Here is a 13,378-nt window from a genome sequence, read left to right as displayed (position 1 = left end):
GTTAGCTGTGTGTTTTCAGTAGATGATCTTCATTAAGTTGGTGACATTGTCTATTCCTAATTTGCTGGAGTTTTTTTTTAATGGTGTTGAATTTTGTCATATGCTTTTTCTGCATTGATGTGATCATGCCATTTTTCTTTTTACCTTATTAATATGGTTGATTACATCAATGTATTTTCAAATGAACAAGTCTGACATCTGGCAGTAAACTCCAGTTTGTTGTGATGTATATTTGTTTTTATATATTGCTGGATTTGATTTGCTAATAGGTTTTTGAGGACATTTGAATATAAATTCATGATAGATATAAATCTTTAGGTTTTTTTTCTTATTATCTTTGTCATGTTTTGGTGTAAGTAATACTGGCATCATAAAATGAGTTGTAAAGTATTCCCTCCTATTGTCTGGAAGAGTTTGTATAGAATTGGTGTTAACTCTTTAAAATGTGGAAGAATTCTCCATTGCAATCTACTGGGCCTGAACATTTCATTTCTGGAATGCTTTCTACTATAAATTCTACTTATTAACTATAAATATCTACTTATTAGAAAAATTTAGGTTATCTGTTTTATCTTGTTTTGTAATTTGTGGCTTTGAGGTGTTGACCTCAATATTGTTCAGTTTCACCCAGATTGTCAAATGGATGTCCACAGAGTTGTTTGTGGTGTTCCCTGATTATCCTTTTAATATCTGTGTGTCGTGATAACATCTTTTTCATTCCTGAATTTGGTAATTTGTATCTTCTCTTTTTTTTTCAGTCATAGTAGAGTTTTATCAATTTTATCAATGTTCTCAAAAGATCAACTTTAGGTTTCCTGGATTTTCTCTATTTTTCTGTTCTCAATATCATTGAATCTTGCTCTTATAATATTTCTTTGCTTCTGTTTGGTTTGGTTTTATTTTATTCTACCTTTTTGTTTGTTTCCTGAGATGAGAGCTTGGCTATTGATTTGAGACCTTTCTTCTTTTCTAACATAAGCATTTGGTGGTATAAATTTTCCACTTAGCACTGCTTTAGCTCCAAGGCACAAATCTCGATGAGTTTTTTTCCTTTTAATTCAGTTCAAATTACTTTTTCCTTTGTAACTTCCTTTTTATCACATGGAGTATTTAGAAGTGTTTTAATTTCCATGTGTTTGAAGATTTTTATCTTTTACTCATTTCCAGTTTTATTCACTGTAGTCACGGGACATGCTCTGCATGATATCAATTTTTTAAAATTTACAGTTTATGTCATAGTATCTGGTTTATCTTACTGAATGTTTCATTTGTTCTTGAAATGTGTATTCTGCTGTTACTGGGTGGAGTGTTCTATAAATGCAGATTATATTTGGTTGGTTGAGGTACACTGTTCAGTTCTTTTATTTCCTTGGCTGATTTCCTATTTAGCAATTCTATCAATTGCTGAAAGAGGGATGTGGAATTTGACAACTATTAATAGTTTTGTCTGTTTCTCCTTTTATTTCTCTTAGTGTTGGTTTCATGTATGTTGATGTTCTGTTGTTTTATGCACACAGGATTGTGGTATTCTTAGCAGATAACAGCCTTTTATCGTGTAATGTCACTGTCAACCCTGGAAATATACTTTGCTGTGAAGTCTACCTTTAGTGTTTGGCTTCTTTCAGTTTAGCACATTGCAAGGTTCGTCTGTGGTTTAGTATGTATCAGTACTTTATTCCTTTTTATGGGTGAACAGTATTCTGTTTTATATATACCAAATTTTGTTTATGAATTCATCTGTTGATGGACATTAGGGTTGTTTCCATCTTCTGGCTATTGTGAATAGTGTTGCCAAGATATTTGTGTATAAGTTTTTGTTGGAACTCTTTTTCAATTCTTTTGGGTATATATTTATAGTAGAATTGCCACAAAGTCAGGCCAAGTAGTTTCTTAGTTTATTAATTATGTATCAAGTCAGCTGATAGTTAAGCTAATTATACTGTTCTGTGAGTTGCGCAGCCAGTTCCTTAGAACATTGGAAGATCACTTAAATAGCCAGTTGGCCAGGCAAGCTAATGGTACTTCGACACTGTAAAGTTTCCAACAAGAAAACAAATTTGTTTCTCCATTATAGTGTGAAGCTGCCCTGGTAGAAGAACAGAATATATTATTTCTGCTGGGCTTCCATGGAGACCTTTACTATGAGAAAAAATTTTTATGTACCTGGCAAGGAAAGACAAACATGGAGGCAGGTCAGAACAGGTGTTATGCCCCTTCTTTGGGGGCCAGACGTGTCTCTCAGAAGATAGATTCTTGAACCTGAGAAAATAAAGTTTTCTGTGTAGCTGCCAGGAGGATGATTTGGAAGTAAAAATGAGTGGAACTACTGGTACAATGGATTAAAGGGATGATTCCCAGAACCAATTCCTTTGTCTTCCTATTTGGTTGATCTTGAAAATCTGATTTACCATTACTGTCGGTTTGTAAAATTGCTTGGATTGGTACTTACAAAGTATTTGTGTGGAAGCAAACCCCCCCACCCCTGCCAAAAAAAAGCCTGCACTTTACTATGCTAAGAAAAACTGATATGTAAACGTAATTTTGAATTAGCAATACCAGTTTATTGAAGGTAAATTTATGTTTTGGCTGACAAAAGATCTGAAAAACAGTATTGTACACTTCTGACTATTAAGAACAAGTTAAGTTTTAGCAATTTTAGAAAATATCCAAAATAGAAGAGTCTGGGAACTTACAGCAATAATTTTACTTAACTATTTATAATAAATGATGAATCAAGATAATTCCCAGCATTGAAAGGAAAAGTGTTCAGATTTCACTTTGATAATTCTACCTTTAACCAGTATTTCTGAGTGCCCAATACATAGAGGGACTGTTTCATATGCTTGGGATACATTATGAACAAAACAGATAAAAATTCTTGCCCACATGGAGACTTCTTTTCTTTATTAGCTTGAAGACCCTTAGTAAACAGGCAGACAGAAAATTGACTCCTCCAGGGTCTCTAGATGAGGCATCTATCTATCTATTGAAATAAAAGTTCATAACCTGGAAAGATGAACCAGGTAGAGAAAAGGGCACTATACTACAGCATAGACCACAGTCTCCAGCTGATAATGTATTATATGGAGAGGTGTTCTGTGGGCCTACCACAGCAAGGGGATAGCAGGTAAGGCCTGAGTGCCCAGTCAGGGGACTTTTGTCACCTGGCCTCCCAATAAATGCCTCAGGCCACTTGGGTGAATTGGTTCCATCCTGGTGGGCAGATGATCCTGAACTTAATAGCAAATCCAATCATAATCCTAAGATTATATGTAAAAGGAGACATGAGGGAGATGATTCTAAATATCTTAAGAAACTGAGAAAAAATTTAAGAAGACTATCTTTATATTACCAACTATTATAAAAACAGTAAACAGTAATCTCTTGATTTTTCAGACACTAGCACTAACAGGACATTATCTTCTCTTATTGTAGATGCATATTCTTGGCAAGGCTGCTGGCAGCTGCTCTAGAGTAACAACGTAACTGATGTTTCATTTCCAGAGTCCTAGGAGGCATTCTCCTTTATTAATCTTGATTCAAATACCCTTCAGTGAAACATTATCAGGCCAGAAAGATGGGATATTTTGGCGCATATGAGGTATGTGCCAGCCTTGTTCCAAAAGGAAGATGTTACTAATAAAACAATTGTAAAGAATGCATCATAAACAATATCTTTGGAAGTGAGAATTTACTATATAAAGATATCTAAATAAAATCGGTAGGAAAGGGGTGAATTAATCAAATGGCATATGGAGCATTGGCTATTAATCTGGAAGAAAAAAACTGTAGATTCTTATATCAAAGGAAGCACTGGATATAGAGAAACCTTTACTTTGTATCCAGTGTAAGATGGCGAATGTTTTGCCATATCAGTATGATGATGGATCCAGGTAGCAATGCTAACAGTCTGGGTAGTGAAGGCTTGATTACCAGCTTGATGCCAGTCAGTCTTATCAGAGAACAGTCTGTCTCTATGGGCGTCTAGGTGAACCACCCAGACATTCTTCTCAAAAGCTGTGACTTTTCCCCCCCAGTTTGCAGCACCAAAGACAGGTGCTTTTGTCTGTCTGTAGTTTTAGAACTGGCATGTCAAATAGCTAGACACAGTAAGAGTCCGGAAGTCAATAAAAACACACCAAGTTTCATCAAAGGGAATACTGGCTCGAGTTGAGAACATCCCTATGTTCTGCCCAGTGAGATGAACAGCCACATCAATTTTGGGGTCTGCATAATGGGACTAAGGTTGAATAATCATAGCATCCAAGTGGTTTCAACTAGCCAAACCATCAGTGAACCAGGCCCAATTAGAGTAACCTCTATGAATTGAGGGCACTACTGAGCCAGCAGCTTTGCTTCAGGCAGCAAAGTGGGGGATAAATTTCCTAAGGGATAGCTGCTACTATTTCATGTACAGCTGAGATACTGCTGGGACCAGGACAGCTACATTCTTGATTTCACACATGAGGCTTGAGTTCTTTCCATCTCTTCAGTTGGTAAGGCCAAGGTGACAGACCCCCAAATTGCAATATCAAGTTAGAGGCCTCTGCAAGTTGTCTAGTGTAAAACAGCTCAAGAAAAAGCTAATAACTGCTTTGCAATAGGGGTATACGTAGTAGCCTTGTCAGGGCATCAAGTCAAACCACCCTTCCCCTCACCCCCAAGGGTGCCTCCTTTTGCCAGAAGTTCCAGTCAACAAAATCACCAGTCAGAGACTTGAAGCCCAAAATGTTCATTAAGGGCTGTGAGACCTCAAAAGTATTTTCTTTACATGCAACTCTTCTTGACTAGGAGAATTTCCTCTATGACTTATGGGAAGGGGAAGTACAGCATTTAACATTAATTCCTACTATACTTTCAGATGTAGAAGTAATCACAGTACATTGCACTAGGCCCCATTTATTCCTAAGGTCCCATTCATTTCCCTTCCCTATTGCAAACTCTGCCCTAATGATATTATCTAGATCTAGGTGCCCCTTACCTCTGTGGGAACTGGTAAGATGTTGACTTGGACACTGTATCCCATAGAAGCATAAAAGTTTGAGTTTCACCCTTCCCTCAAAGTTCCCCAGAATGATGGGGGTGGGGAGGCAGTGGCCTTTGATCCCTTTTTTAGACAGTAAAACTTCTTTCCCCTTAAAGCAGCTGAAGTTGGGGTATATGTAGGTGTGGAGAGTGGCTTCATGACATTAAGCAAGCCACCTTTACTTTAGTTGCATGATGGCTGCTCACCATTCAACCAAAAAAACTTCCAACATTTTAGTTTCATCCAAAGCCCTGTATCAGGTGGTACCATCTATTTCAGGACATTGAAAGGATGTCTTTTGTACAAATTCTCTGATGATCTCTGAGGGACTCCTTGACACACCAACCCTCTAATAAGGTTTGCTCTCTTTGGCTGATGTAAGCTTGGCTTTCAGTTTTCTGCCTCCCTAGAAGAGAGATGGCTAAATTATATGCAGAAACAAATAGACCAAAACATGTAAGAGCTCAACAGAATATAAGCATAATTCTTGCTCACAAAATGTCCAAGTGATAAAGATGTGGAAGAGAGAATTTTGTCCACATATTTCAGGCACCCTAGCTTTTATCTTGTGCTGTGCTATGTTAAAGCACGGTACCCAAGGTTGTCCTGGAAGTCAACTCCATTTTATTCTGACAGTGGCCTGGTAGCTTGTCAGGGAAGTCTTTTATTTGTCAGAACTGGATGTAGCATACCCATGAGCATCCACATTCCACTAGACAGTTACAAAGCCCCACTTAGATGAAAGGGAGACTGGGAAGTTTAGCTATGTAGCTAGACAAAAAAAAAATAAATTCTTACTAGTGAACAGATTACCAACTCGTGTGATGTGTGACAGTCATCTAATAGGGTGTGACTTCATTCCAAAGGGCTTCCCATAGTATCTTAAAAGAAACAGAAGCCTGTGTGAATTCTTTAACATACTCTCAGGGTTGCCTTTTGGACAAATTTCTTCCCACCTTCATTTTTTATATGGTTTCCCTCCTTTGTGATTTTCTAATGCCAAATGAGTTGGTCTTTTAGCCAGGAGTTTCCATAGTTATCATATCAATAGGGTTTTCCCCCTCCCTGAATTCTCTGGCATACATTTAGGGCCGACTGCTCATACAATTTTCCATATTCATTACATTCATAAGATTTCTCCCCACTGTGAGTTCTCTGATGTATTCTGAGGTTTGATTTCTGGCCAAAGGTTTTTCCACATTTATCACATTGAAAGGGCTTCTCTCCTGTATGAATTCTCTGATGATCACTGAGGATTGCCTTCCGGACAAATTTTTTCCCACATTCATTACATTTAAATGGTTTCTCCCCAGTATGAATTCTCTGATGCACTCTGAGGGTTGACATCCGGGCGAAAGTTTTCCCACAGTCATCACATTTAAATGGTTTCTCACCTGTGTGTGTTTTCTGATGTTGAATGAGATGGTCTTTTCGCCAGAAGGATTTTTCACATTCACTACACTGATAAGTTTTCTCACCACTGTGAGTTCTCTGATGTATTCTGAGGTTTGACTTCTGACCAAAAGTTTTCCCACATTCATTACATTGAAAGGATTTCTCCCCTGTGTGAATTCTATGATGATCTCTGAGGGTTGACTTTTGAACAAAAGTTTTCCCACATTCACTACATTCATAGGGTTTCTCTCCTGTATGAATTCTCTGATGTCCCCTGAGGGTTGACTTCTGGACAAATGTTTTCCCACATTCATTACATTTATAGGGTTTCTCTGCTGTGTGAATTCTCTCATGTGTCCTGAGGTGTGACTTCTGGGAGAAAGTTTTTCCACATTCCTTACATTCAAATGGTTTCTCTCCTGTGTGAGTTCTCTGATGTTGAATGAGATGTCCTTTTTGACAGAAAGATTTCCCACATTGATTACATTTATAGGGTTTTACCTCACAGTGAGTTCTCTGGCGTACTTTGTGGGCTGCTGACTGGTAGGATTTCTTATTTTCATGATATTCAAAGGATTTATTCCCAGTTTGTGTCCTGTCATTACGTACCAATGGGTTCTTTTCTGTGACAGTTCTCTGAGGTTGAGTGAGGTGTGACTTCTTGCTGGAAATATTCCCACTTATATTACATTCATAGTGTTTCACAGCCATGTTAAATTTATTGTATTCCTTGACAACTGATTTCTCACAGAAGGATTTCCCACATTGGTTAAGATCACAGTGTTTCTCCCCTGTCCCAGTTCTTTTGTGGTCAAAGAGAGTCGTCTTATCACAGTTTTTCCTAAATTCGTCATCTTTACAGGATTTTTCTCCTATGTGAGTACTTTTATGTGTAACAGAGAAAGCCTCATCATAGAAAGCTTTTCTAATTTCATTATGTTCAAAAGCTTGTTCCAAAGTTTGACACTTTTGATGCTCAGGAAGATTTTCCTTATAACTGAGGGCTTTCCCATTTTTATTATATTCATAAAATTTTTCTCCATTATGAGTTCTCTCAAACTTAATTTTGAAAGGCAAATTTCCACATACATTACAGCAATCTGTTTTTTTGGTTGAATATGTTCTATTATTAATAATATATTGAGAAATACTTTGCAAATTCACTCCCCATGACTCACATTTACAGGACATTTTTTTTGAAGAAACAGAAGCTATATGCAGATTAAATGGTCTTCCCCAAAATTCCTCTTCCTCTTTAGTCAATGATTTCTTATTGATGAATGTTACTTGCCGCAAGTGTTTGATTGTTTTGTTCCTCTTGATCAGGTCATCCCCTCTGTAATCTTCTAAAACTGAGGAAAATTGAAAACATGAGTCTTACATTTCTTATCAGTGGGGGTTATAGAATATAGCCTATGTTGCATTTCATTTTTTGATTTCTCAAGATTAAATAATTTGTGTGTGAATATATATAATACATATATTCATTATATATATATATTCACTATCTTTTAAAAAATTAGTACCTGATATAGTGAAAATGAGAAAGGAAACTGGTAATAAACACATATCTGCATTTGGATTGTGATAAATTGGATTTTCCTGCCTGGGTGGAGAAGGGAAAGAAAAGAAAATAGAAATTAGGTTTATAGGAGTGGTTATTCGAGGGAGCTGGAAAACCAAATAATGGGATGAAGACAACAAGGACTATAAACTTAAGCAGAGTCACAAGAAAAATTAGGAGATAATGAGCATTGATGGGCTAAACCCAACAGGGAAAGGGTTTAGTTTGAGGAAGTAAATTACAGTATAGGTCCTACATTATCTAGGCTATGCTGGTAGAATACTCAAGAGTCTACATACTTCCAATTTGATATCATCCCTTATTTCCAATCAGTCCTTCAACATCAAATGAAATGGACAGCACCAACTTCCTCATGATTTAAGGAAGAAGTTTATAGTTCAGGATCTAACCCATCTCACAGCCATGAGTCATAGAAATACAAACAGTTTTAAAACTGACGAAAAGAAAATCCATTCGTGCAACTAAATTAGATTCACTGCTCATTTCTGGCTGTGGTACCTTTGATTTAGTCTACCAAAATTGAATGATAAGTGAACCTGATCACCTCATCCTAAACTTCCATTTCAATTTGATATGAGGGGTACAATTTTAAATGGAGTATCATGGAAGGCCTCACTGCAAAGATGACACTTAAGATTAAGGTCCAAATTCTTTATGCATTCTAGATGCCCATCCTTAATGACTGGTTATATGAGATGCAAAAAATATCATGTGCTACTTTTGGCTCATCTCTTTACTCTCTGTTAAGCATGAAATGTAATTTATATTTCATTAAAACTTTTATGTGCAATTTACAGTATAGGGTGAATATTCATGGAATTAGAAACCATGTCAAGAAATAGAACACAAATGGCTCTGCAAAAATCCCTATTTATCCCTGCCTGGTTACAACTTCTTCATGCTTAAGAGTTCACTACTCTCCTAATATTTATGTAATCGTTTCCTTGATTTTCTTTGTAGTTTTACCACCAATATATGAATTCCTAAAAATGTAATTGAGTTTTGCCTGTTACTAATAGCTATATAAATATAACCATACAGGCATATTTATATTTTTTGTTTTTTTGTGCTTAATGTTTGTAATCATTGTGTAAGATTTTATGTAGCTGTATAATTCTCCCTTAAGGAATATAACTATTTCTTCATTCTTTTACTGATGATCCCAGTTTTTGGCAAAAATAAACAATATTTCCATAAATATTTTATTCATTGTAGACAATACAATCATGCCTTTCTGTAGGGAAAAGAGTTAGGAAAGGTAGTGCTTGGTTACAAGGTATGTAAAACTTTAACTTGATTTGATAACATCCTCCTGATTTCACAGTGGTTTTACCAATTTACATTTTCAGTCAGTGAATAACAGTCTTTAATATTTCACATCTTCACTAGGACTTGGCATTGCCAGATTTGTTAATCTCACCTCTTATCATACTTATCTCTTATCTCACTTTATATTTTATTTTGCACTCTGTGAAAACTAATGAGATTGAGAACATTTTTAAAGACTTAATGGCCATTTGAAAGTTCTTGTTCAAAGTCTTTCACCTATTTTTCAAGTGAGTTGCTACCTTTTCCTACATTGACTTGCGGAAGTTCTTATATCTTCAGGATGCTTACCCTTTCTAGGTTACTTGTACTGCATACATATTCTACTCTGTGGCTGTCTTTTCATTCTTTTAATGATATCTTTTGTGAACAAAGTATTCAATTTTAATGTAGTCCAGTTTAATCATTTTCTTTAGATTGGTGCTTTTTTGTGTCATTGGCTTTATAAGAAGAGTCTTGAAATGTGACGGTGTTCATTGCTAAACTGACCTTCTGGAGTCTAATTACCCTCCAGGATTCTGTCTGCTAGTGCTCAGTAACTCACCTTGGTGGCTCTGGTTTGAGAATTCTTCCTCTAAGAACCAAGGCTCTTCTCCTTGCTCCAACTTGAAGATCACCTCTGGTTTGAAAATGCAGTTCCCTGTAAACAGGGAACAATGGAATACTTATGCCAGATGATGAACTTTTTGGTCTCCAACAGTGGAAAAAGACACAGCTTCAGGAACAGCATCCTGAAGGTCCTCATTTGAATTTATCATTGGGAGTTGACAACACAAACAATTCCTTCTGTTCCTCACAAAGGTGTAGTTACTTTATATTCCTGAATGAAAAGCCTAAATAACTAAAATTTAAATAAAGTATTCACTTGTATTGGTGCAAAAAAGGAATTGCCTTCTATATGGAGTTACGAGGGTAAGTTATGCTTATATGCTCACCCACTGAGACTAAGTTTTTGTAGTTCTCCAGCATCACATCTCTGTACAGCGTTCTCTGAATAGGACCCATTTGTTGCCACTCCTCCTGGGTGAATTCCACAGTCACATCCTTGAATGACACTGATGCCTGCAATAGTACATTTCTGTTCAATCTGAAGGGTTCAGAATTAGGTGACATAGAAAATACCTAAGAAAACAATTCTTATGTTTACTGTAAAGAGCTTAAAACAAATGAATATAAAGGATGCCTATTTTGGATCTAATATTATCTTATAATATTTTTACTGAGTATAATATTTTATACTCAGTAATAATATACTCAGTATAATATTTTACTGAGTACCTTTGGAGGTACTCAGTAAAAATGTTTACAACTTAATTTGTATATATTTATGTGTTATATACACATACTATCAGTAAGAATATTAGTAAAACTTTTCTTAGAAAAAAAATTTTTTTTAGCATAAAAAGTATTAATAGATTTCCTACTATTTTTATCCCATACCCCAATATACTACCCTGGGCATACTCTAGGGTAGAGGTCAGCAAATTATGACCTGTGGCCTAATCCAGCTTACCACGTTTTTAATGAAGTGTTATTGGAATACAGCCACATAACCCCAATCATTTTGTATCATCTATGGTTGCTTTTGTGCTGAAACAGCAGAACCTAGTAGTTCTATCAGAGACCTTATAACTATCAAAACTGAAAATATTTCCTACCTGACTCATTATAGAAAAAAACTGCCAACCTCTGGATTACCCAATCCAAGACTGACAGCATAAAAACAACAAACAAAACACAATTTATAGAGAGAGACATATGTAGATTGAAAGTAAACAGATGGAGAAAGATATATACATAATCACTAAAAGAAAGTTGATGTGGTTATATTAATATGAAAAACAGTAGTTTTGAAGGTAAGAGTGATAAAATATAACGAATAACAATTTATAATGATAAAATGGTCCTTTTAACAGAAGATACAGTAAACATCAATTGGCATGCACTTGAAAACACAGCTTCCAAATACAGTCAATCCTCATTATTCACAGATTTTGAATTTGCAAATTCACCTACTCACTAAAATTTACTTGTAATCTCAAAATCAGTACTCATAATTTTGCAGGCATTTGCAGACATACACAGAATGGTAAAAAATCTGAGTGCCTAGCGTTTTCCTAGCTGGGGTGGAACAAGATAATGCTTTGCCTTCTTGTTTCAGCTGTCATACTGTAAACAAGTGTCTTTTTTGTAGTCTATATAGCACATTTTTTGTGCTTTTTCTTGGTGATTTCACTTTTTAAAATGGCCCCCCTGTGAAGTGCAGAAGTGCTGGTGCTATCCAGTGTTCCTAAGTGCAAGAAGGTTGTGATATGCTTTATGGGAAAAACAAGTGTGTTAGGTAAGCTTTGTTCAAGCATTAATTATGGTGCTGCTGGCTGTTAGTTCATGTTCATGAATCAACAATAACATTAAATAAGGTGTTTTTAAACAGAAACACATAAAATAAGGTTGTATATTGACTGGTTGACCAGAATGTGACCAGTGGCTCACAGGAACCTAACCCTGTATTTAACTCCTAGCAACAATGATTCAGTATTTGCTAATTCAGTGTAATTGGCAACTTGACAAAACATAACCACTGAGAATAATGAGAATCGACTGTATATAAACAAAAGTTGACAGAAATGAGATAGATTCACAGTTACAATTAGTGATTTTAACTCTTTCAGAAAGTCACAGGACAAGCAGATTGTAAAAACCAACAGGGATTTAGAATGGGGGTCAGCAAACTACAGCCCAAAGGTCAAATCTGATTTTTGTAATAAAATTTTACTGTAAAACAGTTACATTCATTTGTTTTATGTATTATCTATGGCTGCTATAGCACTATAATTGTAAAGTTCAGTAGTTTCAATAGAGACCGTTATCTCCCACAAAGCCTACTATCTGACATTTACAGAAAAAAGTTTGCTGATCACTGATATAGAAGATTTAAGTGACAGAATTAACCAACTTGACTAACTGAAATATATAGGATAACCTGATCATAACATAAATTATTTTCTGGTACACTTTGCATATTAAAAAACAATGTGTCTCACCAAATTAGAAAAAACTGTAATCATACAGTTTGGCTTTGAGTTTTAGTTCAGAGAGGTAGACAGCTGAACAGGACAATACTAACATCCTTACAACAAAAACAAAGCTTGGCAAATTGAAAATTGTCTTTTTTTGAACTCATCAGAGAAATGAAGTTGCATGGCAAACCATCTAAAATCAGGAAAGAAACAAGCACCTGCAGGGAGAATCAGGACCTACTTGTTTGCTTACTGGACCATATGCTACCAAACTCCACATAAAACAGTAGGAAGATAAAGCTAGAAAAATTTTAACCTGCTAAAGGCCACATATGTGCAAATGTTAGAGTATGAAGTCCCTGAGGAGGTGGTATGTGTCACAGGCAGAGGGTGATTTCTACCTTCTTGTGGGATTTTCTCCAGGAAGCCAACATGTCACAGAGGGGGAGAATTCAGAGGAAGTCCCTTTCTGCCCCATGTGCTGCTAGCTGACAGAGGGGAAGAACAGTCACTGTCTAAATCCACTTCGACCCATACTGCGCATCTCCACTCAGAATACTTAATCTGTAAGGGGAAAGTCATCAAAACCCATAACTTGAGGCCATTGGTGGGATACCACTGCAGTAGGGGGAAAGCACTAGCAGACACTTTCAACATGCCCACACCCATCTGCCCTATTTTTCGTATGTAATAAAATGCTGAGACTCAAGTTTTCAGTGCCTAAGACTGTGGTTCAACTGGAAGATAAAACCCCATTCCCAGACAACTGTCATTAATGATCTTTCTGGTGGTTCCCCGGAACACCTCACTCATAAGGCTGTCTTCATTTGTCATGACTCAGAGCTCACCCACTGCAAATAACATTTTCACTGGGGGCATGCCACTAGTGAAAAAAAAATATCATGGGATATTGTTTACCATCATGGCTACTTCAGACAGTTTATAACAGTTAAGAGAAACAAGAGTCTAACTAAAAAGCTTAAAAGGAAAAGCTGGAGAATGAGATATCCAGAAGGGGCTTTGAAA

The 13,378-nt window shown here is 36.2% G+C and overlaps 1 protein-coding gene across 1 annotated transcript in view; it reads right to left on the bottom strand.

The window, feature by feature from the left end:
• Nucleotides 1-2,481: 2,481 nt before the first annotated feature.
• ZNF510 (zinc finger protein 510) overlaps nucleotides 2,482-13,378 on the bottom strand; it is a 30,555-nt gene continuing 19,658 nt past the window's right edge. The window contains exons 4-6 of the mRNA XM_058565416.1: nucleotides 10,268-10,394; nucleotides 9,877-9,972; nucleotides 2,482-7,773 (exon numbers count right to left, since the gene is read on the bottom strand). Coding sequence (XP_058421399.1) covers nucleotides 6,071-7,773; nucleotides 9,877-9,972; nucleotides 10,268-10,394 — 1,926 coding nt within the window. The 3' untranslated portion in view covers nucleotides 2,482-6,070. The remainder of the gene's footprint in view (nucleotides 7,774-9,876; nucleotides 9,973-10,267; nucleotides 10,395-13,378) is intronic.

This window comes from Diceros bicornis, chromosome 22 (assembly GCF_020826845.1).
Source record: "Diceros bicornis minor isolate mBicDic1 chromosome 22, mDicBic1.mat.cur, whole genome shotgun sequence".
NCBI lineage: Eukaryota > Metazoa > Chordata > Mammalia > Perissodactyla > Rhinocerotidae > Diceros > Diceros bicornis.
Note: the sequence above shows the minus strand (reverse complement) of the source record. Positions and strands in the feature narration are given on the sequence as shown.